Source organism: Odontesthes bonariensis, chromosome 18 (genome assembly GCF_027942865.1).
Source record: "Odontesthes bonariensis isolate fOdoBon6 chromosome 18, fOdoBon6.hap1, whole genome shotgun sequence".
In the NCBI taxonomy this organism is placed as follows: Eukaryota; Metazoa; Chordata; class Actinopteri; order Atheriniformes; family Atherinopsidae; genus Odontesthes; species Odontesthes bonariensis.
The window spans coordinates 27,994,506-28,022,093 of record NC_134523.1 but is presented as its reverse complement, the minus strand read 5'-3'; the positions used below and the strand labels follow the sequence as shown (position 1 = coordinate 28,022,093).

The window sequence follows — 27,588 nt, the reverse complement described above, 5'->3', positions numbered from 1 at the left end:
CAGGGCTACCCAAATCCGGTCCTCGAGGGCCGACGTCCTGCAGGTTTTGGATGTTTCCCTGCTCCATCACACCCGATACAGATCGATGCTTCATCAGCTGGTTTAACAACCTTTTGAAGAGCTCCATTTAATCTGAATCAGCTGTGTTGAAGCAGGGAAACATCTGAAACCTGCAGGATGTCGGCCCTCGAGGACCGGATTTGGGTAGCCCTGTCATACAGCTTCATGTCAAAACAGGCGAACTATCCCTTTAAGCAAAAGCTGGAGCGCCTTTTTTTTCCCAGTTCGGCAAAGGTTCCTGGAACAGATGCTGGCTGAATCAGACGGTTCTCATCAGATCTAAGGGTTAGGGTTAACTTTCTTATCTCACCTGTGGATAAAAGCATCTTCTAAATCAATGCAAAGCCACAGAAGAAGAGTTTATCTTGTAGGTTTCAGAGTGCAGAAGAAGAAAAGCCAAACATTGATCTTCACAACAAAATAGTTTTAGGTCCTCTTTATTGTTTTAATTCTTCACCATCAAGTTACTTCATGTCTAATTTTACACATAAAAATTTACTTTCTTAAAAAGGTACATTAAAAACATGATCATTATTCCTGAAATCATCACAAAGCAGAACCAAACCCTGAAGGCAACATCGGCTGTTCATTCTTTGTCTGTAAACCTCTGGATTGGGTAATAAATCTGATGCATTGCTGCAGCTTGCTCCGTGAAAAGGCCTGAAAGCTTATCGAAGACTGTAACTGTGGAACAATCTGTGAGTGGAACATTTAGACGGATCGAACTTGATTGGCTGCCGTTGGATGAATTGAGACAGGGATCGATTGCTTGTCCCTGTTTACCCGGATGTTGAGTCTGTTTTTTTTTTTTTTTTTTTTCCCCTTTTCCACTGAATTTTTTTTCCATTTAATTTTTTTCCACTGAATTTTTTGAAGTTGAATTTTTTTTCCACTGAATTTTTTGAAGTTGAATTTTTTTTCCACTGAATTTTTGTTTTTAGAAATTGATTTTTTTTTTTTTTTACACTGTTGGTTTTTCAAATTCAAAGTCTGATTTTGATGCTGTAAAAATTCAATATTAGAAATTCGTTGACACAGAAAAACTTCCATAGCTTCCACCTGCTACTTCTCACACTGCAAAGGAAATGTTGGGTTCTTTTCCAACAAAAAGAAGAGAAAAGGTATTTTTTTCCCCAACTATTTGCCTGCTTCCGTGCCCTCGTGTGTTAGAGAGTAGCTTCAAAAAGAAAGAAGAAAGACTACAGCGTATGAATGTGGGTGAATAGGGTTAAAAAGGCACGTTACGTAGCTGCAGACGACCCGACGTCTTTACGTCTGGCGTAATCCACTCACAAGATGATCCGTCGTCCAATGAGGGCTCAGTATTGACGTGTCAGACAACGTTACGACCTCGACGACAGGCTTGTAAAGTTTTCAGACTGGATGTTGCACAGTTATGATCGTAAACTCGTAAAAACTTAAAGCACATTAAGCCTTGGTGACCTTCAGGAGCACTAAGTAAAACCATCAGCAGCCGGTTAAATTCCTCCAAAGACCTGAACAGCGTCGTCATTATTCAAGCTGAGCTGGTAACTGGACAATATTTGATCAGCATATCAAATATTGTTCCCCAAAAGGAAACACAAACATTAATTGTGCTTTTTTTTCCCCCAAAACAATATACACATTAAATGAAATTCACCCAAAATGGTCAAAAGTAAAATTCATGGAAGTTGAACATTCTCAGGCAGACAGCAAAAAGTTTGGCATGAAATCGAAGAATGACACGGCCTGTGTGCACTTTACACTTTGCAGGGATGGGAGCATGGTCCGTTACTCATTAAACGGGTTAGAGAGCAACACGTGAAGAAGAATAAGTTAGCGGTCAAAGAACTTGTAGAAAAGAATCCATCAGCAGCCGTTTGATCCAGTAAACAAACTTCAGCTCCAAAGAGCTGGGACTAAAAAGCACTTCAGGCATGTTTTCTTGCAGTCCATCCCTTTGGATGGCGTGCAGCCACACAACACTCCCCCGTTATCTGGGAATATTTCTTTGAATCAGGACAGGAGCCGTACATCTGCGAACTGATCCTGGAGAAAAACTGGGCCAATAAATAGCAGAATTAAAGTTTAAAACAGTCGTTTCCTGTGAGGAAGGAATGGGAGCCGTGTGCACCAAAGACGGAGAGCCAGAAATGTGCTCCTAACCGCAGTTATCCACACATTCGTTGCCTCGGACAAACACCTGATAGACGTTCACCAGGGGGAACATGGTGAGGGCGCCGATGAGGGAGCCGGCCTGGATGGAGATGCCGCACCACAGCAGGGCGGCGTGGCCGGCGTCGTGGAGCAGGGTCCCGATCACCACCTTCAGGTAGGAGAAAAGGCCGGTGAAGATGATCCAGGAAAAGACCTGCAGGGGGCACAAACAGGCGACTGAAATCAGAGGTGCACCATCAGGTGGTTTTTTATGGTCATCTGAATGCTTTTAGGGGTCTTTGGTTAACGAGCAAACATGAAGAGCGCCATGCTGGGCCGCAGGTTGTGATGAACGCCTTTTGTTTTGCTTGGCTATCAAGTTGCAGAAGAAGAAAAACAACAAAGCAGAGATGGGGCTGTGTTTGAAACCGCCTACTACATACTCATCGATCAGACAGTATGCAGAGCGTTTACCCACAATGCATTTTGCTCCTGCCCGAGCCCAAATCAGCTGGCCTGAAGCTGATTTTGCTTAAGCTCTAAACTCTGTGAACTTTAGCAACATTTGAAACATTTTCAGGTGAGAAAGTAGTCGTTTAGATCCCCAACGTGTTGAAAATCTGACAAAATACTGGCTATTTACAATTTTGTTCCCACGAATTCGGCGCCACTAAAGCTAGCCGCAGTGAGCAACACACTTCCGGTTATTTTCACAAAATAAAATACCCGTTGCCTTTTATCATAGGGAAATCCATTACCATACAATTGGTGCTTTTGTTTTGAAAACAGGAAGTGAACCTACCCTCGTTGTAGCTAGCTTGAAACTGCCGTTTTGACAGGAAATGAAAATCGGCGACGTCACGTTACGTTGCATCTTGGGTAGTTTGAGTATGAGTAGTAACCTCATGATGCATACCCAACATTTCGGAAAATCTAGTATGCATCCGGGAACTTCTCGCTTACTCAAACTCGCATGCTAACTCAAAAAGTTAGTATGAGTAGTAGAAGAAGTATGCAGTTTCGAACACAGCCGGAGACTCACTGCGACTTGGACTCGAGTCGACTCATTGCGACTTGGACTTGAATCCAAAGCTAAGAATTGGGACTTACTTGGGACTTGAAAGCTAAGACTTGAGACTTATTTGAGACTTGAAAGCTAAGACTTGGGACTTACTTGAGACTTGAAAGCTAAGACTTGGAACTTACTTGGGACTTGAAAGCTAAGACTTGGAACTTACTTGAGACTTGAAAGCTAAGATTGAGACTTATTTGAGACTTGAAAGCTAAGACTTGGAACTTACTTGAGACTTGAAAGCTAAGATTGAGACTTATTTGAGACTTGGAAGCTAAGACTTGGGACATACTTGAGACTTGAAAGCTAAGACTTGGGACTTACTTGAGACTTGAAAGCTAAGACTTGAGACTTAATTGAGACTTGAAAGCTAAGACTTGAGACTTGAGAATTACTTAGACTTGGGACTTACTTGAGACTTGGTCACATCTCTGCAACATGCTGGATCCCATAAGCACATTCCAGCTCATTGTAAACTGCATTTCTGGGCTGAGTGGATGCAGTTTTTTATGAGAAAGCGGAAGGATTTCACTGCGACTTGGACTCCAGTCGACTCAAGTCACTGCGACTTGGACTCGAGTCCAAAGCTAAGACTTGGGACTTACTTGAGACTTGAAAATTATTTGAGACTTGAAACTTATTTGAGACTTGAAAGCTAAGACTTGGGACTTACTTGAGACTTGAAAGCTAAGACTTGGGACTTACTTGAGACTTGAAAGCTAAGACTAGGGACTTACTTGAGACTTGAAAGCTAAGACTTGGAACTTACTTGGGACTTGAAAGCTAAGACTTGAGACTTGAAAGCTAAGACTTGGAACTTACTTGGGACTTGAAAACTAAGACTTGAGACTTATTTGAGACTTGAAAGCTAAGACTTGGGACTTACTTGAGACTTGAAAGCTAAGACTAGGGACTTACTTGGGACTTGAAAACTAAGACTTGGGACATACTTGAGACTTGAAAGCTAAGACTTGGAACTTACTTGAGACTTGAAAGCTAAGATTTGAGACTTGAAAGCTAAGACTTGAGACTTGAAAGCTAAGACTTGAGACTTGAAAGCTAAGACTTGAGACTTGAAAGCTAAGACTTCGGACTTACTTGAGACTTGAAAGCTAAGACTTTGAACTTACTTGGGACTTGAAAACTAAGACTTGAGACTTATTTGAGACTTGAAAGCTAAGACTTGGGACTTACTTGAGACTTGAAAGCTAAGACTAGGGACTTACTTGAGACTTGAAAGCTAAGACTTGAGACTTGGTCACATGTGTGACTTGGTCCCATCTTTGCAACATGCTGGATCCGATGAGCACATTCCTTCTCATTGTAAACTGCATTTCTTGGCTGAGTGGATGCAGTTTTTTTTTATGAGAAAGCGGAAGGATTTCGTACAGGAAGCATGAATCAACCCCATCGGAAAAAAAAAAAGAGGAAACATGAAGAACGGGCCATCCAGGTCGCGGTAAAGCTGGAAATACACGGCCTCACACTCTGTTCTCAGCCTGGGTGCGAACTCGTGCGTCTGTAGCACTTGATCACTCAGAAGAGAAGCTGCTGACAGTTTAACGGTCTTTAACGTAAACAGCTGGATCAGCTGACACACGGCTGTGACCTCCGGCCTGAGACTCCTCTGCTGACATGCTCGCCCTGCGACGGGTTCATTCAGCTCTGATGACACGACCAGGATGACTGAGAATCCTCAGCAACTAATCACCTCCAGGCAGTTTACTTTGGCTGAAACGCTGTCAGTGTGGCTCATTTCAGCCGATCTGAGATCCGTCCTCTGCAGAGATGCTGACCGAGAGTCTTTCTTACGATTATTAGATCCAATTTCATCAACTGGATGCTTTCCCGAGTAGTTAATAACACATTTTTATGCACAATTATTCCAATTTTACTCCGACTTTAAGGCTGATATCGAAGCACATAAGAAAAATCCTCCCGAAAATTAGCAACAGACTTTTACGATAATAAAAACCTGTGAGCAACAGACTTTTACAAAATAAAAACCTGTGAGCAACAGACTTTTACAAAATAAAAGCCTGTGAGCAACAGTCTTTTACACTAATAAAAGCCTGTGAGCAACAGACTTTTACAATAATAGAATAAATAATAAAACACGGGTGGTCCGTGGCGTAGTGGGTTGAGCAGGCGCCCCATGTACAGAGCCTATAGTCCTCGCTGCAGCTGGCCCTGGTTCGAGTCCCGCATCGGACGGCCCTGTGCTGCGTGTTGTTCCCCCTCTCTCTGCCCCCTGCTTCCTGTCTCTCTGATCTTTCCTATCCATTAAAAGGCACTTTTTTTGTGATTTAAAAAAAAAAAAAATAATAAAACCTGCGTTAATGCGTGATGAAATATTTATCGGCGTTAAATAATTAACAAGTTAACAAGTTAAGCCCTAAAATAAGCCAAATAACTGATAAAACGTTAATGATAAAGTTCATATTTACATATGAATGCAACCACTCACCACTAAAGCTGGACCAGCAGAGTTCCCCAGGAGTGGCGGACAGGGGCTGAGTGCCGCCAACGCCATGAGAAACGCAGCGAATACCCCAGCAGCCACAGACAGGAAGCCCAGACCGGCGGAGGACCTGGAAGGCAAAGTACGGGTTGTTTTAACACGAGAAAAACGAGTCATCGTAACAATCGAAATAACTCCGACACGCCTTCCATCTCCTCACCTGAGGACCACGAACATGGCCAGGAAACAGACCAGGGGGTTCGCTATGTTCCCGAGGACCACGGAGAGGTGGAAGGTCATGGTGCCGTAGGGCAGGCAGGTGAAACTCTGCACGGATGGAAGGACGCCGTTGGTGAGGGCGTTTGAGACGGCGAGCAGGACCAGGAGGTAAATATTCCGTGGCGTCCAAAAGGTCTGAGCGGGTGGTTTTTCCTCCACCTCCACTTGCACCTGCTCCTCGGACACCGGCGTCCCCCCGTTGTACAGGCGGTGCGTCTCCTCTCCGTTCCTCGCCGCCGCGGCGCCGTCGGACTCCTGGGGAGGACCCTGCTGCTGCGACTCCGTCCGTCTCCGCGTCAACGCCAGAAAGCTGAGCGCCGAGACCGTAAGCATGACGAACAGGAACCAGAAGAAGTTCTGGGCGGGGAAGTTCTCCTTTAAGTGATGTGGCTCTATCGTGCCGTTCACGGTTTTGCACTCCAGCTTGCCAACGCCTTGCCCCAACGCCACGATGCAGGGGAACAGGGCGCTGAAGCCCTGGCCCACGAAGAAGGTCCGGATGTACTGCGGGGGGTAGCGGAACATGAAAGGCAGGAAGGTGACGGTGGACGTGCAGCAGACAAAGGACAGCACGAAGGTGAGCAGCAGGAAGGGCAGCGACCGGTCTGCTCCGGCTATCTGAACGGTGTGCGACCAGAAGATGGCCAGACAGGCGGACGCCACCACCGCCAGCGCCTGGATGCAGTGGATGACGACGCGCTCGTTCAGACGTCCTGGAGCGCAGTGATGCGTCACAGTCACAGCGATGGGACCCACGTTCCCAAACGCTATGAGAACCGAGAGGTACGCAGGGAGGTTCCAGCCTGGAAACAGGAAAAAGTCAGATATTAGAGTCAGGTGGAAGGAAAGTACACCCGCTTTCAAATTTAAAGGGATAGTTCGCCTCTTTTGACATGAAGCTGTATGACATCCCATATTAGCAACATCATTTATGAACATTTTCTTACATCTCAGACTCTGCAGGCCTCAGTTAGCATGTTAAAGGTCATGACAGCACAGTTAGAAACAGACTGAACAAGTATGGCTTGTGTGGAAGGGCTGCAGGAGAAAGCCTCTTCTCTCTAAAAAGAACATGGCAGCACAGCTTAGGTTTGCAAAGCTGCATCTGAACAAACCACAAGACTTCTGGAACAATGTCCTTTGGACAGAGCAGACCAAAGTGGAGATGTTTGCTCACATTTGGAGGAAACCAAACACAGCATATCAGCACCAACACCTCACACCAGCTGTCAAGCACGGTGGTGGAGGGCTGATGATCTGGGCTTGTTCTGCAGCCACAGGACCTGGGCACCTTGCAGCCATTGAGTCCACCATGAACTCCTCTGGATACCAAAGAAGAGTGGGCCAAGATTCCTCCTCAACCAGGAGAGGAAACCATAACTTCAACTCACTGCTGCTACAAGCTGCTGGATCAGGGGTTCACTGAGGCCACATTTACACATAGCTGGGTATTTAGAGAAACGAATATTTCCCCCCCTCCGTTTTCAATAATAACATCGTGCACACAACATCGTTTTCAAAAAACTTGTCATTTACATCAACCCGCATAAATACACCGTCAAGCGCCATAATAACTATGCCAAACCAATTGGCGGCAGTGTAGGGAAAGGAATAAAGCCATGCAAGCCAATCAAAATCCTCAGAATCGAGGACCTTCCTCATGTGAAGGAGGAGATAACGCGAGCAAATATCACAACAAAACTGAAGGCAATAAGAGGGAAATATAAACAGTCAGTGGATACTGGACGCAGGAGCGGCCACGGAAGAGTGGTGCTCCTCTATTTTGAACTGTGCGAGCAGGTTTGGGGTGGCAAATGCAATAAGGCCAGAATCGTTTGCACAAACGTAAAAATTAGTAGAACTTTAACATCATCCATGATAATCCTGATCAGTAGCCAAAAAAACTGTAAACATAAGGCGCTCGCATGACGTTAAGCATTTTCTGGCGCATAATGTGACGTTTAAGAACCTAAAACGCTGTTTCTCCCTGTTGACACGGCAACACATAACCGGCGTTATCAGAGATCTCCACTTTGGCCGGAGGTTTTAGAAATAATCGTTTTCTGTAATAAAAACGGGGTTTTGGTGTAAATGAGAGGCCAAACCGCAGGAAAATATCTGCGTCTTCCTATCGTGTAAACGGGGCCTTAGTTTCTCACACACTGCTTCTTCATTTCGTCTCAGTTTCAGTTCAATAAATAATGACTCAGTGTAATAAGTCATGTGCTGTTCATCTGAGGCTGTCTTCAGAACCAGATTATTGTTTTTTTTTAATCATTATGTCCCAAAACATAAAACCTCAGACATTACAAAGGGTGTACTTACTTTTATCCTGACTACAGCAGACATTCAGAATGGCATGCGACCACAACATTGCTTTACAATTAAATTTAGCTCTAATAATCAAAGACATTCTGGAACATATTTGGGGCAGAAACAGAATTATATCCCGTTAAATGAATTATGGGGAGCCAACATGATCTGGCCCCTGAAATTATTATATCTTTAACCACTTGGGATATTCATAAACAACATTTTTATCGGTCACCATCAGACATGCGCGTCAGTATCGGTGTGTTTAATAGGTTAAAGCAGATTTTTTTTAATCCAGTTCCTCTGTTTTTGCATCCACTCTAAATAAAAGCGTGTTTTTTTTTAATCATTATGACCTAAAACCTCAGACATTACAAAGGGTGTACTTACTTTTGCCCTGACTACAGCAGATATTCAGAGTGGCATGCGACCACAACATTGCTTTATAATTAAATTTAGCTCTAATAATCAAAGACATTCTGGAACATATTTGGGTCGGAAACATGGGCGTGGCTACGGGGGGGCACTGCCCCCCCAGGAACAAGTCCTGCCCCCCTGAGAAATGCCCTGTCCATCCAAAGAAAACTGGCCAGAAAAAAGGCCACAATTTATTATCTCTGTTTGTGTCTTGTGTTGGTAGAATAAATGCAGGTGGTGATTTTAAAAAAGCATATATCTGCAAAGTTTATAGCTTTATTTATTTTTTTGTTATGGTGTCCCCCCACCCCCCTCCGTAACCTTAACCCCTTGCTGCTGAAAAAAAAAGGGCGATTTTCACATTTTTGGATGTTTTTGTTGTATATAATGATCTGAAATGTAGACTTAATGAAGGTAATAAAAAGCTGGAGTTGGCTGTTCTACATTTCTTTACAAAAAAAAAAAAAAAAAAAAAAGAAAATTCATAAAAAAAATTCCACACTGTTAACAAAATTGATGGTCATGATTTATGCTAGTGTGACCATATTTTCATTACCGAATTGAATTATTACTATTTTTATTATTATTATGCTTGAAGTTGTAGTAGTGGTTTTCCACCGATTTTTTCAGGTATTGTTTTCTGCCCCCCAGATGAGCTAACTGCCCACCCACACATGCCATTTGGAAACATATTTGGGGCGGAAACAGAATTATTTCCCGTTAAATGAATTATGGGGAGCCAACATGATCTGGCCCTTGAAATTATCATATATTTTTAACCACTTGGGATATTCATAAACAACATTTTGTTCGGTCACCATCAGACATGCGCGTCAGTATCGGTGTGTTTAATAGGTTAGAGCTGATTCCTCTGTTGTTGCATCCACTCTAAATAAAAGCGTGTTTGTTTTTAATCATTATGTCCCAAAACATAAAACCTCAGACATTAAAAAGGGTGTACTTACTTTTATCCTGACTGCAGCAGACATTCAGAGTGGCATGCGACCACAATATTGCTTTATAATTAAATTTAGCTCTAATAATCAAAGACATTCTTACGGAAGAGTATTAGGGCCAGGCATAAGAAAAAATATTTATATTTTGCCCGTCTAGAATAAAGTCGAAATGTCGAAAATAAAGTCGGCATGTCGAGAATAAAGTCGACATGTCGACTTTATTCTCGACATGTCGACTTTATTCTCGACATGCCGACTTTATTTTCGACATGTCGACTTTATTCTCGACATGCCGACTTTATTTTCGACATTTCGAAGAATAAAGTCGAATTTGAGAGAAAAGTCAACTCCTCTGGTCCATCATCTAATTACTTTATTCTCGACAGACAAAATATAAACATTTTTTCTTATGCCTGGCCCTAATACTCTTCATTAGGTGGTGAAGCTGCCTTATTTAAAGATACATTCCAGTGTAAAGAGATCTCATTTGGTGATTTCACTTCTTTTGAATATCTGAGTTTTATTTTAAAGGGTGTTCCTAAAATCCTGTTCTTAATCATTTACAGATCTCCAGGATACTGTGCAAGTTTTAATGATGATTTTTCTGAATTATTGTCTGTTATTTCGACTGATTTTAACCATTTTATCTTGACCGGGGATTTTAACATTCACATGGATAATATGACGGATGGTACTGCCAAAGAATTTTCTTCTGTGCTGGACATGTTTGGTTTGTGGCAACATGTAACAGAACCAACCTACCTTCGAGGTCACATTCTGGACCTGCTCATTTCTAAAGGTGTTGATATTTCTTCTGTTGTGGTTATTGCTTTGGCCTTGTCTGACCATTTTTGTATTTTATTTGATTTCCATATTACTCAGAATGTTCAAACAACCAGCTTCTCAGTTAAGAAGAGGTACATTAATGAGAAAACAAGTGCTCAGTTTAGGGAGGCCATAGCTATGTTACCAACAATGAGTGCAGAGTCGGTTGAAGGAATGCTGGATCATTTTAACTTGAAAATTTTTAATGTAATGGAAGCTCTTGCACCGATAAGAATCAAGAGCACCTTGATCAAACAGAAAACCCCATGGAGAAACACCACTACGGTCAAAAACCTGAAAAGAGAATGCAGGAAAGCTGAACGTAAATGGAGGAAAACAAAGCTTCAGCTTCACTATGAGCTGTACAAAGAAAGCCTGCGTAGTTATAACAATGAGCTGTGCAAGGCCAGACACAGGCGCGGGACTATAGCAGGTTCAGCCGGTTCAGCCGCACAGGGGCCCGTGGCCGTTGCAGGGCCCTGTCATTCGGTGGAATTTCAGTGCAACGAAATTCGGCACGCCCCTAATTCACGATGCAGGATTTATTCTACGCTCACCCGTCATCCGCTGAGCTTTCAGTCAGTGGCACTTCAGTACCCTGGCCAGCGACGGTCACCTTGCCTGTCGCAAGCAAATCTAAGCTTCTCCGCACGTCCCGCGGACCCCGTGCAGCACTTCATGATCTGTCAGCCGCTCGGACGGCTCTCTTCGCGAGAACCGCACGATCACGAGAAGCCGGCTGCCGCCGGGCCGTTCTCTACGAGAACGAAGATGTAGCAGAGGCCTACATGTTTATCCAAATTTCAGATCGTGAACCGGTGAAATAAAATGAAATGGTCACCATTGTTTGTTGTCATTATCTTTCTCAAAAGTGCGCAAAAAAGTGTTGTTTCTATGGAGATTACAAAGAATTCTGGGTATCTATGCTGCTGATCTCGGTAACTGGTCTTTGGTGGATACATCTCCGTTATCGTTGCGAGCGAAACAATGCCCTTCAAACACAAAAGCGGCTCCCAGAAGCGACAGGAGCGCAGGGAGGAACAGGACAGGGTGGCAAAACTGCCAAAACTGGACAAATTTGGGTTTACCACCAAGAGCAGTGAGAAGAACAGAACAACACCTACACCTAGCGGCGACTGTGAAGAACCATGCAACAGGTGTGAGCTCAGGATCAAACATGTTGGATTTTACCTACAACAACATAGAAAGGGTATTCATTGTAGAACGTAGAATCCACCGAGATACATATAATCACACAGATCTGACATATGATCGCTGCTAGTAGATAAGCTAAGTGTTAGCTATTTGAACGTTAGCATGTTACAGTGTACCGATAGAACTATGAGGCTTCAGGAGGGAGGTTTACTAACGTTCTACGCCGAACTCTAGTTGGCAGTTGTCATCCGTTACACTAGCGCTTGTTAGCCTAGTCCTATAGTAAACTGCATGCTCATTCTAAATTTCGATTTGTATAATCTTTGTTGCAGCTCTCAACAGAAAGAACCAGAAACTAGCGATAAAGTCAGTGGCGCAGGTGACCTGTCTGCAGACGAAACTGTTAGTGGTAAACAGGCGTCAGGCAGTGACAGTGCAGAACAGGAGCTGGACAGGACAGGAGCGGGGGAAGAACGTTATCCTACAGACAGGGGACACTTTCAAGAACATGTCTTGGACGCTTCTGTTAAAAACTACATTTTAACAATGGGTTCATGTAAACCTAGTGGCCCTTTTCCTAAAAATAGACACAATCGCTCTTTTTCTGATGTGTTTTATCATACCCAAACAAAGGCAGGTGTCAAATTGCCATGGATGTGGCTTTGCTATTCACCAAAATTGGATTGTGCTTACTGTGAACCATGCTGGCTATTTGGAGATCGCCGTTCATCGCATTATAATAACGCATGGGTGAATGGAGTAAATGATTGGGGCCATTTGTCGCAAAAAATTGAATGTCACGAGTCCTCAGCCACATGTAGCAGCCTGTGTTGTGTTTGAGCAATGGAAGCTCCATGGTACCATTGACAAAGATTTGGAGAGGGATGTGCGTAATGCCGCGCTTTTTTGGCGAGGAGTGCTGGAGCGCATAGTCAATGTTACACTTACTCTGGCGTCTTGTAACCTTGCATTCAGGGCTCATCGGGAGGTACTGGGACAGCCCAATAGTGGGAATTTTCTTTCTATAATTGAGCTGCTCGCGGGTTACGACCCTTTACTGAAAGCGCTCATAAGCCGACCACAGGGTTCCATTAAATACCTAAGTCCAGCTATCCAAAACGAGCTCATTCACATACTGTCCTTGAGAGTTCAGCACGCACGTTCAGCTGATATTTATGAAGCTCCGTTTTTTTCCATCATAATGGATAGCACACAGGATATGTCCAAGCACGACCAACTCAGCCAAGTATACAGATATGTAAAAATAGTTCGAAATGCGATGGACAAAGCTGTCGATGTAAAAATAATGGAGTCGTTTCTGGGATTTGCGGAGACCGTCGATACATCCGCAAGTGAGTTGGCAGTTAATGTGCTGGACAGCATCACGCGCAACGGTCTTGACTTATCAAAATGCCGTGGGCAGGGTTACGACGGAGCCGCAAATATGAGTGGCATTTACTCAGGGGTGCAGGCCAGAATACGGGAGAGTGAGCCGCTTGCGACATATGTTCACTGTGCAGCGCACAATTTGAATTTGGTTTTGAATGATGCAGTGAAAAACATCCCAGAGATTGACCGGTTTTATGACACCATAGAACACATCTACACATTCTTTGGAACCAGCATTAAAAGATGGAACATGCTCAGTGGCATAATAACAGCAGATGGCTCAGATCACCCAGATGTGACTCTGAAGCGATTATGCCCCACTCGCTGGTCCTCCAGATTCGATTCCCTCAGTGCTATACGGTACAGGTATGTGGATGTAATGCGGGTGCTGACAAAAATAGCTCTGACAAGCGACAAAAGGGATGAGCGTAACGAAGCCGCTGGGCTTACGAAATTGATGGAAAAATTTCATTTCATTTTTTTGCTCGTCGTGCAGACAAAAGTGTTGGAGACTGTCAATGCTGTGTCAAAAACACTTCAAAAGACAGACACAGATTTGCAGACCGCAATTCAGTTACTTGAAAACTCGATACAAGTCATCTCTGAGTACCGCGGTGCATTTGACCAGGCCAAGACTACAGCGCAGACGCTCGCAAGTAAATGGGGGGTTCAGAGCGCATTTGAAAATGTTAGGGCGGCTTCCGGTGACGTCATGGTAAGAGCAACAGCCTGATTCTCCGGCTGCGGGAAGAAACCCTTAAAAACTAGCCAAATTCATGTTTAATTAAAATTTGTCGCTCCGTACTGAGGTCAGAATGTCCACTCTAAGAAAGGAGACAGACAAAAAAGGAAAGACGGCTAAAAAAGACGAGAAACGAACAGAAACTGAAGCGGGCGATGTGGAAGAAATGGCGGCGGTGCTCGCCGAGCTACGTGACCTGCGGAGGGAACATTCAGAGGCCTCTCAAGATACGAAGGCTACCCTGTCGAGGGTTGAATCCACCCTCGACGATGTGCTGAGTCGCACGACAAGACTGGAACAACAAGTAACGAACGTGGAACAGAGAGTGAGTGACACGGAAGACAAAACGCTCCGACATGAGAGAGCCATTCGCTATTTACTTCAGAGAGAAGTTAAACTATCTGCTAAGTGTGAAGATCTGGAGTCCAGGGCGAGACGGAATAATCTGCGCATATACGGGGTAAAAGAGGGAGAGGAAATGAACGATATGATTAAGTTCATATCCAACTTAATGCGCAACTCGTTTGATTTACCGGATGACTTGGACCTGTGCGTGGAGAGAGCCCACCGCTCACTAACTATGAAACCGAAGGAACCCGCCCCGCCTAGATCCATCATAGTCCGGTTCTCCGACTACAGAGTAAAGGACAGGATACTCCAGCAAGCCTGGAAAAAACGGGAAATGACACATCAAGGACAGAGGATCTTTTTCGACCAGGACTACACATCGGAGGTGCAGAAGAAACGCAAACAGGTACGGGAGGTGATAAAACAACTTAAAGAGAAAAAAGTGAAAGCCCAATCACCGTTCCCTGCCCAGCTGAGAATCCACCTGGAATCTGGCGTGAAGACTTTTGCGACCCTTTCGGAGGCGGCCCCCACGCTCAAGAAGATGGGAATTAACGTGAAGGCTGATGAGCGGGAGGACCTCCAGAAGGAGCTGCTACACAACCCCCTGGTCACGGCATCGGCATCAAACAGATCGGGACTTTTAACGATGACCAACGCGGACTTGCAGACTTTTGTTCGAGGTGATGAATGAACACTAAACAACCGTGAGAGGTAAATAGACTGATAATAAGTCGCTAAATAGCGTTGCCAAGAGATCAGACTTAAATGTTTCCTTGATCTGTACTTAATCCAATTTGGCTGGTTTATTTAAAAAAAAAAAATAAAAATAAAAATAAAAAAAAAACACGAAAAATAACAGGGTTTCTCCTTCAGAGGATGAAGGGTTTTAGTTAGGTAATTTTTATTTGGTTATTTTTATTTCTTTGATTGTATTTTATTTCACTTATGGGCGACTCTTGATAGTCGCCATAGCACTAAGTGTCTCCCCCGGAGAGATTTTTGTCACAACTCTCCGTTTTTCCAGAAGCTGGTTAGTAAGATGTTCGGGCAACCAGCTCAGGTCTTGGAAGTTAGTTCTTTGTTCCTATGTAGAAGTTTTTTCTTCTCATCACGTTCAATACTTGTTCATATCATTCTGACAGTTGTGCAGTCATGTGTTATGTCTCAGGTACTTAACAGGTGCATTACAGTGAAACAGAGGTCTGGGTTTGAGGACAAGATGAAGCTTTTGCTTTACATGCATGAATAATTTGACCATAATTACGTACAATGTCCGTGGACTGAATCATCCCATTAAAAGAAAAAAAAATATATAGTCAATTAAAAAAATTACATTGTTCAATTGCCCTATTACAGGAAACCCACTTACCAGAAGGAGAACATAAAAAACTAAAGAGGGAATGGGTGGGTCAAGTATTCAGTGCATCGTTTGGTAAAAAAAGGGGAGTTGCAACCCTAATTAGCAGGACATTGGCCTTCTCCTCTGAAAAAGTTATTCAGGATAAGTTGGGGAGGTTTATTATGGTCGTTGGTACAATAGGAGAAGTGGAAATGTCTATATTGAATTTGTATGCTCCAAACGAAACGGACCAGAATTTCTTTAAGGAAATTGCAAATGTTATTGCTGATAATGCTAAGGGCATCATAATAGTTGGGGGAGATTTCAATGCTGTACAGGATGGAAGGCTAGACAGAATGCCAGCAGAGGGAGGACCCCAAACTATAAAAAACAAAACACTTAACAGTATGATTTCAGAATTAGGACTTGTTGACCCCTGGAGATCTAGAAACCCCTCAGGAAAAGACTTTAGTTTTTTCTCTAGTGTACACAGCAGCTACTCTAGAATTGACTTCTTTTGTCTATCTCAACAGCATACATACAAAGTAACAGATTGCCATATTGAACCAATAACTCTGAGTGACCATGCTCCTGTAGTTTTAAACATAGATTTAGGCAAAGAAAATTTCTTCAGATACTGGAGACTGAATGTCTCGTTATTGACCGATACTGCGATTATACAGGATCTAAAGCAAAATTTAAAAGAATATTTTGAGATAAATGATAATGGGGAGGTGACTCCGTCAATCCTATGGGAGGGAGCTAAGGCAGTTTTAAGGGGAAAGATGATTCAAATTGCGTCTAGATTAAAGAAAATACGATTGGAAGAACAAACTAAATTAGAAAATAAGATAAAGCAGTTGGAATCAGAACATAAATCTACAGGAATACATAACATTTTGTTAGAATTAAAAGAAACTAGGAAAGCTCTGGACAAACTCCTTACATATAAAGCAGAAGGAGCCTTAAGATTCTCCAAACAACGATATTATGAGATGGGAAACAGAGCAAGTCGCGTGCTAGCTTTTCAACTTCGGAAGGCCCAGGCTAGTCGTGTGGTTTCTAAGGTTGTACACCCCACATTTAAAACAACAGTCTCGCATCCAAAAGAAATAGCAGATGCTTTTGCAACATTCTATGAAAAACTGTATGGGGACACTGGATCAAAAACTAAAAACGGCGATCCTGAGGCCTTCATCTCCAGCCTGCATCTTCCCTCATTGTCTGAAGATGAAGCATTACAAATGATATCAGATATTACCGAACTTGAAATACGAGAAGCCATAAAAACACTGAAAAACAACAAATCTCCGGGAACAGACGGACTACCTGGAGAGTTTTATAAATGCTTCATAGATGATTTAATACCTGTGCTAACTAAAGTTTTTAACTATGTTCTTACTAAAGGCGACCCACCGAATACATGGTCGGAAGCTATTATATCAGTGATCCATAAAGAGGGTAAGGACCCTGCATTTTGTGAGGGATATAGACCCATTAGCCTGCTATGTAATAACCAAAAGCTGCTGACATATATCCTGGCGAAGAGAATGCAAAAAATTATAGGAAAATTGATTAATCCAGACCAGACAGGATTCATTCCTGGGCGACAAGGAGCTAATAATATAAGAAGAACATTAAACATCATAACATGTGCCAAGAAAAAAAATACACAAAACTCTATGCTTATTAGTTTTGATGCTCGGAAAGCCTTTGACACAGTGAAGTGGCAATTTTTATATAAAACACTGGCTGCTATGGGGTTCCATCCTACATTTGTAGACTGGATAAAGGTTATTTACACAAAACCAAAATCACGTGTCAGAGTGAATGGATGTTGTTCACAATTTTTCTATTTGGAGAGGGGGGTTCGACAAGGTGACTGTCTTAGCCCTTTGCTTTTCGCCATAAATATAGAACCTCTAGCTGCATTAATCAGGCAAAATGAAGACATTAAGGGCATAAAAGATCAAGGCCAAGTAGAACACAAAATTTCTCTTTATGCAGATGACATACTGACATATATTAGTGATCCGGTCTCCTCTGTCCCAGCATTAATGAGAAACTTAAAGGAATATGGAGAACTCTCAGGCTACCAAATTAATCAATCAAAGTCAGAGGCAATGATGCTGGTAGGGCACTGGCCTGTACAACTAACAGGAAGTATTAAATTCCACTGGTCTAATCAAGGGTTCAGATACTTGGGTATCATTATAACACCTGATACATCACAGCTGTACAAGGCCAACTATGGTAAATTGATGGGCGAAATAAAAAATGACCTCACGAGATGGGAAGTTCTCCCCTTATCCCTAATAGGACGAGTGGAAACAATAAGAATGAATATATTACCAAGGTTGCTTTTTATGTTCCAATCTCTACCCATAGAGGTCCCCGCTTCCACATTCAAAACAATCGATAATTGGCTATCTATATTTATTTGGCAGAACAAAAGGCCCAGAATTAGATTGAAAAAAATGCTATGTACAAAAGAAAGGGGGGGCCTCGATTTACCTAACTTGAAAAAATATTACTGGGCGGCCCAGCTCAGATCATTGGTTGCATGGATCTCTCAAGACAATGATACTATTTGGGTTAAGATGGAGCAAAGTGACTGCCTAAACTTACCCCTAGACACTATCCCATTTATGAGTCATGACACCTGGAAAATAAATAAAATTAATAACCAGTGGGTGAAAACCACTTTAAAAATATGGTCCAATGTGAGAAAGAAATTAAGACTCCCGGCATCAATATCCAGAGCAATGAAGATTGCGCATAATATAGACTTTCTTCCATCCGAATTAAGAACAGGGTTTAAGAAATGGGAGCAGAATGGCTTAGTTATGCTAGACCAATTATTTGACGGAGGAGTCCTGATGTCCTATGAGCAGCTCAGACACAAATATAACCTTCCAGCCCATGATCTTTTTAAATATCTTCAACTGAGACACTATTTACAGAAGCACAAAGAATGGGAAAAAATATGCACTTCACCCTCTAATCTAGAACACTTCTTTATTTTAATAATTAAAGGGACTATTAAGAAGAAAATTATATCACACTTATATAAGATACTACAAGAAGAATTGACAGATAACAGTTTCGACATTAAAGAAAAATGGGAACTGGAAATGAACACCATTATTCCAGATAGTAACTGGGAATTGTCATGCGGAGAGGGACACAAAACTACAAATAGCCCCATCTGGAAGGAATTTGAATGGAAAATTAAGATGAGGTTCTTCAGGACTCCTCTTGTCACATCAAAATTTATGGACATCTCAGATCAGTGCTGGAGGGGCTGTGGCATTATAGGAGACCACACGCATATATTTTGGGACTGCCCGAAACTGTTAAGATACTGGTTAAACATACAAAATGAAATAAAGAAGTGTTTAAATGTAGATCTTCCATTAGATCCAGTGTGTTTTGTATTAGGAATATTGCCAGAAGATCTAGAAAATAATAATCAGAGAATACTGCTGAGAATTCTTCTTCTAATTGCTAAGAAGATGATTACAATTTCCTGGCTGAGACCACAGCCCCCCACAGTAGCACAATGGAGAGAGAAAGTTAAAGATGTTTACTATATGGAAAATATAACTGCAAGGTTGCACTTGAAAACTGATGTATTCCTGACTAAATGGTCCCCAATTATCTCTCATTTTATTAATTGATATGACCTTTGATGTGACTGCAGTGTTCTATATGCATGTGTTTTTGTCTGATTTATTTATTTCCCCCCCACCCCTGCCATTCAAATTGCCCACCTTCAAATACGGACTCTATCTGGACATTGTTGGGATGCCAAAATCCATGGACTACCTCTACCTGTGATGTACCTCTGAATGTATATGACTGCACCTGATAAAAGGAAATAAAAAGAAGTTCAAAAAAAAAAAAGAAAATGTTAGGGCAAGGAGAGTGAAGCGTCACTTTGACGAACTGTCTGAAGATGAGCGTTTTACCGACGCAGAGAGTTACTTCAGAGTGCATATATTTAATGGTACTCTGGACATAATAAACGCCCAACTCTCACAAAGATTTAAAAGTATGCGGGAAACATGTCGTTTGTTTGAAGCTTTGCGTCCTACCACCCTTCAGCTCGCAGGAGATGATGACCTGTTTGCAAAAGCGAAGCGTTTATCTGATTATTATGCCAGGGACATCGCACCAACGTTTCCAAGTCAACTCCTCTCATTTAGGTCGTGTTTCAAATCAGAGATTGCGCAAAAAACATCCATTTTACAACTGGCCAAAATGCTTGTGGTGGATTATGATACGGCAACATCCACATTCGGTGAAGTGTGCACTGCGCTCATGCTGTTTCTCACACTACCTGTGACTGTGGCAACAGCTGAGCGATCTTTTTCTAAACTAAAACTTATAAAGACATACCTAAGGAGCAGCATGGGACAGGAGAGACTCAGTGGGTTAGCTATACTATCCATTGAAAACAGGAGAGCCAGAGCATTAAATATTGGTGACATCGTTGATGATTTTGCATAACGCAAGGCTTGTAAAATGGCATTCTGATTAATGTACATTGATGGTCGTATGATTTTTTCTTTGTTTCTGCACAGTTGTATGAATAATTTTTTTCTTTGTTTCTGCAGTTGTATGAATATTTTTTTCTTTGTTTCTGCACAGTTGTAAAGCCCAAGTTCAGTTTCTGCGCAGTTCATGTTTAGGGCAACCATACTGTAAGAGCTTGCTGTTTCAGCAGAAGGTGAGGTTTCAGCGCTTTGAGCCTATCCATGGCATGCGCTAATGTCAATGCTGTATATATTTGATTACCGTATAGGCCTATTAATAACAATGATTTGTAACGTTTTCCCATATTATTGACTCAATATTGTGGAGCATGTTTTTATGTACAACAATATAAACTACTTCTGTGCTATCTTTGATCCTTGAGGATTAGGCACCCTTATGTTAAGTCCTCCCTTAAATGTCACTATGACCACTAGAGGGCCCGTATTCCACATGTCGCACCGGGGCCCGCGGCCAGCTTCTTACGCGACTGGCCAGACAGCTGCATTTATCTGAAATGATTAATAAGAATGTCAACAATTCTACGACAACAATTTGCTACGGTTGAAAAACTCATAAATCCTCCTAAACAGTCAAACCCAGACCTCCTCTCCACTGAGAAATGCAACGAATTCGCCAACTTTTTTAGCCCAAAAAAAAAAAAATCAAAACAATTAGACAAAACATTCACCCAACACAGACAAACAAGAAAACTAATCTGTGTCTAAAACCTAGAAACAACTCTGACGTTATGTCTCAATTTAATATTGTTAATTTAAAAATCCTAGAGGAAGCAGTTCGGCAGCTGTAATCAACAACTTGTTCTCTGGACATAATACCATCCGACTTTTTAAAAACTGTTTTTACCTCAGTAGAAAGTGATCTCCTACAAATAGTTAACAGCTCACTGGCATCAGGCATTTTTCCCAAGTCACTAAAGACAGCTGCCATTAAGCCACTCCTAAAGAAGAGAACTCTAGACGCCTCTATGATGAACAACTACAGACCTGTCTCTAATCTCTCTTTTATATCTAAGATGATTGAGAAAGTTGTATTTAACCAGCTCAACGACTTTCTGAATGAAAGTGGAAGTCTTGATAACTTTCAATCAGGCTTCAGACGTCATCACAGCACTGAAACAGCTCTGGTAAAAGTGTTAAACGACATTAGGTTGAATACTGATTCTGGTAATGTTTCAGTCCTGGTTCTGTTGGACCTCAGCACTGCATTTGATACTGTAGATCACAGAATCCTGTTGCACAGGCTGGAAAACTGGGTTGGACTTTCTGGAGCGGTCCTTAACTGGTTCAGGTTCTACTTAGAAGGCCGGAGTTATTTTGTTACAATTGGCAGCTATGAATCTGAGCGAGTGGCCATGACTTGTGGAGTCCCCCAGGGGTCAATTCTTGGACCTCTTCTGTTTAACTTGTATATGCTCCCTTTGGGTCAGATATTGCAGAATTTTAACATCAATTATCACAGTTATGCAGACGATACACAACTTTATGTGTCTCTGTCAACGGACGACTGCAGCCCAGCAGACGTACTGTGTCAGTGTCTGGAGGAAGTAAACACCTGGATGAGAGAATTTTCTACAATTAAATGAAGACAAAACTGAGATCATTCTGTTTGGTAGCAAAGAGAAGAGGGTCAGCGTTGGTAAATATCTTGAGACTCGGGACCTTACAATCACTGACCAAGTTCGTAACCTCGGAGTGTTGATAGACTCAGATCTGACTTTCAGCAGCCACATCAAAGCTGTCACCAAGGCAGCTTTTCACCATCTCAGAAACCATGGGCGTCAGTTTGATTTCAGAAGTGCAGGGGACAATTACCATAAACCTGAGTAAGGTTTGAAAAGTGCTGGGTACAAGCTAGGCCCATTACTTCCGAATTGAGGTTTCATGATAAATAATAGGCATTGCATTAGATGATGCGTATTGACGCGATATTGTCCCCATATTAAAAGTTAAAAGCCATCTGCGCGGTCTTGTTTAGGCCGTAGGAAACATCATTACGGTCACGCCATCTGCGCTTCAGAGAGGCACGGTCGCGCGATCTACACTTGAAAATCGAGTGCTCGTCTACATCGCGTCGTACGGTAAAGCGTTTGAGCCCAATGCACGATGTATATGGCCAGATTAAAATATTCATAAAAAAATTAATTCTTTTCTGCAAACTCCTCCAGATTCTTGTTCTACATGTCCCCAGCTACCTCTGTGGTGATCATCCCCCCATCTCTTTATATCATTCTTCTTCTTTCCTTTTGCATAATGTGGTTTCATTTCACAATTTTTGCCTTTTACTTGCTTGATGTCCTTGTATGTGTGTGTGTGTGTGTGTGTGTGTGTGTGACCATATTCCTTATTGGACATCCAGCCCTACCTGCACCAGCCCAAATAAACTGGTCATCTCTACCTTGTCTGCACCTCTCATCAGTGCACTACAGCCAAACAGGGAAGAGACAGAACCAAACTTAAATTATCACCACAACACCTCACAGTGAGCAGTTTAAAAAATACACCTATCATAGTGGCCACTTGCATGGAAGATTTTGTTGAGAATTTTAATAGAATGTCTTCTCAGATTCCCAAAGAAACTTAATATTGATAAATCTGATGTAGCAATCAAATTTAACATATTTAAAACTCAACATATTTAAAAATGATTTAACAGAACTATATATGATACCGTTACACAACTCAAACTATAATTTATTTTCCATCCTAATGCCTTCACTGAACTGTCAACCTCGATATAGATTTCTGAGTTTACGGGGTGCACTTGAATGCACCATAAAACAGCTCACACGCTTTACCGTACGACGCGATGTAAACGGGAACTCGATTTTCAAGTGTAGCTAGCGCGACCGTGCCTCTCCGAACCACCTCAATGAAACATCCTGGGTTGGGACAAACTTAAATGTAGGCCCTATTCGTATTTCAAAATCCGCATTTTTAGTACAAGACACGATTTCGGTTATTGCACAGCCCTTGACACACCAACAAATCTCAGACAAACCTCGACCAAGCAAGAGCGCATCAGGAGACGTAGCCTGGCCACAAACAGCCCTTGCCCTGACAAAGTTTTCAAACATTGCCAGGCTATGAAACGACGGGCAAGAGTGAACGAGCAGCAACCCCTCTGTGAAATAAGTTTTCATTCATTGTCTCTCGCCTGATATGCATCATAAACACTGACGAATCTTCACCTGCAACACCAGCGACGTCTTTCATCGCTCGTTACACTGTAACAGACTGCAGACCGCAAGCGCAGTGTGTGGGAGCGGAGCGGATTCAACATAGTTGCTATTCAGCAATGGGGGCTGATCGCAAGCGCATTCATTCAAGAACAGTGAAAGCAGAGTGGATCATAAAGTCTTTGGTTAGGAGAATGCCATGATATAAAATTATAGTTTTTAGCAAAAGCGGCGTTTGCACTTTCTCTACTTTTTTAAAGTGGTGGGGACAAATCTGCTCATCAGACAAAGTGCCGAAAGGCGGAAATGACGCGCCTGTCAGAAACATCAACAGAATTAAAGGTTTCCTCTCCCAAAAAGACCAGGAGAAACTCATCCATGCATTCATCTCCAGTAGACTCGATTACTGTAACGCTCTTTTAACTGGACTTCCCAAAAAGAGCATTAAACATCTGCAGCTCATCCAGAACGCTGCTGCTGGAGTTTTAACCCGGACTCAGAGATCTGAACATACATAGGCGTCGATTACGGGGGGGGGGACGGTGGGGACATGTCCCCCCCACTATTTATGATTTGAATTTTGTCCCCACGACTTTTAAAAATGTGCTCTGATGCGACTGAAAAAAAAAATCCCCACATTCTCAACCGAAATCGTCGAGTCTAAATCATGCGATAGGCGCGCACGAACATGTGAAAACCCCAATTTGGTATTTAGTCGTTTGATTTGCCGACTGTGAGCCACTGTAGAAACATGAAGTTGTAAAATGACAGCGGAGTCGGTGCATTCCAATGACGTCACACCAGAGGTCCGTTTCACGAAGCAGGTTTAGTGAAAACTCTGAGTTGATTAACCCTGAAATGAGAGAAACTTTTACTCAAGAAACCTCGAGTTTCTCTCTGTCTCCGCCCTCTTTCAGCCATTTGATTTCCTCATTCATTCAGTCAGTCAGCAGAGTGAGTTCTTCTACTTCTAGAAGTCCATCAGGCACAGCAGGAGGCGACTGTTTCCACGAACATGTCCTTTTGACAACGATCCCGTGGATGAAGGTGCAGCATTACTGCGCAGAGAAATAAATATTCCTCAGGAGATGGTTATCAGACCGCGCATAGATTTTTGCATTTCCAGACAATTATCTTTTTGAGCGGCACCATCGGAATTTTGTTGGGACAAAAGAAAAAAAAGACATAAAATACAAATAAATATTTGTATGAATAGGCTTAAAAAAAATTATATAGGCCTATTATATTTTATAAAGACACTCGTGTCTTGGGGGTGGATTCCCTCAGCCACTGGCCTTCCGTTAGAGGTGGTGGTGCTGGGCACCACCCGTTTTACAGGCATCTGCCTTCTTTCTGTTGGCTCAGTAAAAGTCTGTGTTAGTTTAAATCGGCTTAATTATTTAACAGAACATGATATAGATGAGAAGACATAGTTTATGTGTGTGAAAACAGCATTATGTTGGGGATAAAATAACTGCACAGTCAAATAGCCACTTAATATTTATTTTACAGTGTAAAACATGATCAAAATGAGGTACCTCCATACCGAGGTCTCACCTGTTTGAACAATGTTTTTATATTTCATCTTAAACTGCTGCCATTGTGCGCTTCTCCCCCGCGGGATTGCACCTAAATGAAATAAATGAATGGGCTACCATTCAAGCAGTTTCCCTGTAATATTATTGTGATTGCAAAGGACTACATTTAAACTTACACTTTTGCTGCTGCAGCGGTGTTGCACTTATTTCTAAAAACGTATTGAAACTCGCCGTATGAGCGCATTAAGATTTCCAATTCAAGGTTGGTGAAAAACGTAGCCCCTCCTCTTCCCCGTTGCCATGGTGACTCGTCGAATCGGGGCTCCATTGATGCTGGCTTTTTAAAGTTGTGGCGCACACGCTAAACTCAAGGTGAACCTACTCAGAGTTGATTAAACTCACTCAAATCAGCGTTTCTGGAACCGAAAATTTTCTATCTCAGAGTAGAGCAACTCAGAGATCAGGAATAGACTCAGAGTTGGTGGAACCTGCTTTGTGAAACGGACCCCGGGTAAACCGCTTTCCCGGCGAAACTCATTTAGAGCTACTTCTACACAAACAAAAATGCAGCGTTTCTTCGCAGCTTCGCTGGTGGTTCTTCCAAGGATAACTTTAGAGGATATACACAGGATCGTGGAGTCACACTCACCAACACCACAGTCCAGGCTGAGGAAAGGGTACAAGTTCTTTGTGGAGTATATACACAGTTATCAAGGTAAATTGTCTAACGTTTTATTTTTATCAGTAGGCTACTCAATAGCCTTCCACATTCATGTTTTGTAATGATAAGCAAACCATATACGATCCATAGAAATCATCTGAAATATTGTCTGTGTGTGAAATGTGTGTAAAATATTTGTTATGTGTAGACTATAATATTATGAATATAATTTGCCATGGTGGCTATGAAGTCTCCGTGTGCAGCGTTAGCATTTTAGTATTAGGTTAGCCAAGGAAACGTTAAGCTAGTTATTTGCTTGTTTTTTTTTTAGCAACTCCTGAAAATAACATTCTGTATATGCTCAGTGTCAAATGTAGTTGATGGAAAGGTGGTAGTGAGAGGCTCGATGAGGAGGAATGAGGAGCCCCACAGACTACAGGTTTCTGCTTAGTTATAGGGCCCGTTGGCCGAAGTCTGTGTGTTTTGATAGTCTGTCCGGACTAACAACTGCAGTTGCACTTTTCCCCTTTTTCTGTTGTTCAGATCATTTTCACTGTTCTTTCTTACAAACAGTACAGTAGCGTAATTAATTAACAGTAATTAATTCATGAATAAATACATACTTTCGAATCATATCATAATGATATGGAAACATGAAATTAAAGGACATATTTTATAAACTCTGTATGCGTTCATCAAAAAAAGGGCAGCTTATTAAACATGACGCTGGAATCGATCTAGAATGCGTTACTTTTTAATGTGCTGGATGGTGGGTGGTCCGTGGGGGGCATAGAATGCATTACGTTTTTTGTCCCCACCACTTCTAAAACCAAACTGACGCCCTTGTGAACACATCACAGCAGCTTTAAAATCTTTACTCTGGCTTCCAGTCAGTCACAGAATAGATTTTAAAAGCCTGCTGATGGTTTACATCTGTGATCTGTTCAGAGAATATAAAGCCAGCAGAGCTCTTATATCCAAGGACTCAGGTCAGCTGGTCCAGTCTCTGTTGTTGCATCCACTCTAAATAAAAGCGTGTTTTTATTTTTAAAAAACAGAATAAAGATCAGGCGTCAGAGTGGCTCCTGCCTCTGGAGGTGCACACTGACCTTCGGTGAGTACGCCGACCACCACCGGCAGCTCGACCCACAGACTGTTGACGGAGATCCAGGAGCCCATGGCGAACAGGGCCATCAGCCCGTGGGTCACCGCGGCGCTGCTCCACCAACTGCCCGGCATGCTGTCGCTTTGATCCCGGCGGAGACAACGCAGAAACACCGCGGGAGGAGGCGGTTTGACTTTGTTTGAGGAAACTCGCGACAATGTGCGCTTACACGCGCACCGCCGTAAATATGAGCTTTGGAGGACAATTACGCAAAGTTACCGCCCACAAAGGTGCCTTCAGCGACCCTGGGAATTTAAACTGCCGGCGTTAAAAACCCTTAAAACGGTCAAAAGAGGCGAACTATCCCTTTAAAACGGTCATTTTAACAAAAACTATTCATCAGTTACGTTGCTTTTATGATTTATATTAACCAGTTTGTTTCTTAAAGCATCTTAAAACATCACTGTAATGTTCTTATTCTTCTGAATAAAACATCAAGAAGAGCTTCTTGTGCTAGTTTCAGCTAGCGCCTTTATTTTTCTTCTTCCTCTATTTACATACCGTATATTACGAACTCCCCCTAGCGGTAGATTCTTTAATAGCAACTATCATTACATCCCCTTTTCTAACAGGTTGATAATAATAATCTAAACTCTTAAAGCACTGTCATACTGTAAGAACCAACACTCCTGGTACCATGTAATGTTCTTATTCTTCTATAGAATAAAACATCAAGAAGAGCTTCTTGTGCTAGTTTCAGCTAGCTCCTTTATTTTTCTTCTTCCTCTATTTTATGTACATACCGGATTTTACGAACTCCCCCTAGCGGTAGATTCTTTAATAGCAACTATCATTACAATCACCCTTGCTCGATCGTCGTTGGCGCTGTTGAGCTTCTTCTTCTTTTAGTTCACATTACTGTTGATTGTAATCTGGTTTTAACGACACAAACAGCTTGTCAATAGGCTTGAAGTCTCTCCTAAAAACAATAGCAATGACAATTTGCACAACTGCCCATTTGGCACTAATAACATTTGCACAAATATCATCA

General features: G+C 42.3%; 1 protein-coding gene across 1 annotated transcript; it reads right to left on the bottom strand.

Annotated features, from left to right (window-relative positions):
* Positions 1 to 481: 481 nt before the first annotated feature.
* Positions 482 to 26,813, bottom strand: slc52a2 (solute carrier family 52 member 2). Its single transcript, XM_075449809.1, has 4 exons — positions 26,542 to 26,813; positions 5,953 to 6,814; positions 5,739 to 5,862; positions 482 to 2,413 (listed from the first exon to the last, which is right to left on the bottom strand). Exons 1-4 carry the CDS (start codon positions 26,669 to 26,671, stop codon positions 2,204 to 2,206), a joined length of 1,326 nt encoding a protein of 441 aa, XP_075305924.1. The 5' UTR covers positions 26,672 to 26,813; the 3' UTR covers positions 482 to 2,203.
* Between the last annotated feature and the right edge of the window lie 775 nt (positions 26,814 to 27,588).

Excerpts from the sequence above, each read along its gene's own strand:
- slc52a2 (XM_075449809.1), bottom strand. The coding sequence starts at position 26,671 with ATGCCGGGCAGTTGGTGGAGCAGCGCCGCGGTGACCCACGGGCTGATG. Across the intron at positions 5,863-5,952 it reads GCCATGTTCGTGGTCCTCAG|GTCCTCCGCCGGTCTGGGCT; the intron begins GTGAGGAGATGG and ends TTTGCCTTCCAG. Across the intron at positions 2,414-5,738 it reads CTGCTGGTCCAGCTTTAGTG|GTCTTTTCCTGGATCATCTT; the intron begins GTGAGTGGTTGC and ends TGCCCCCTGCAG.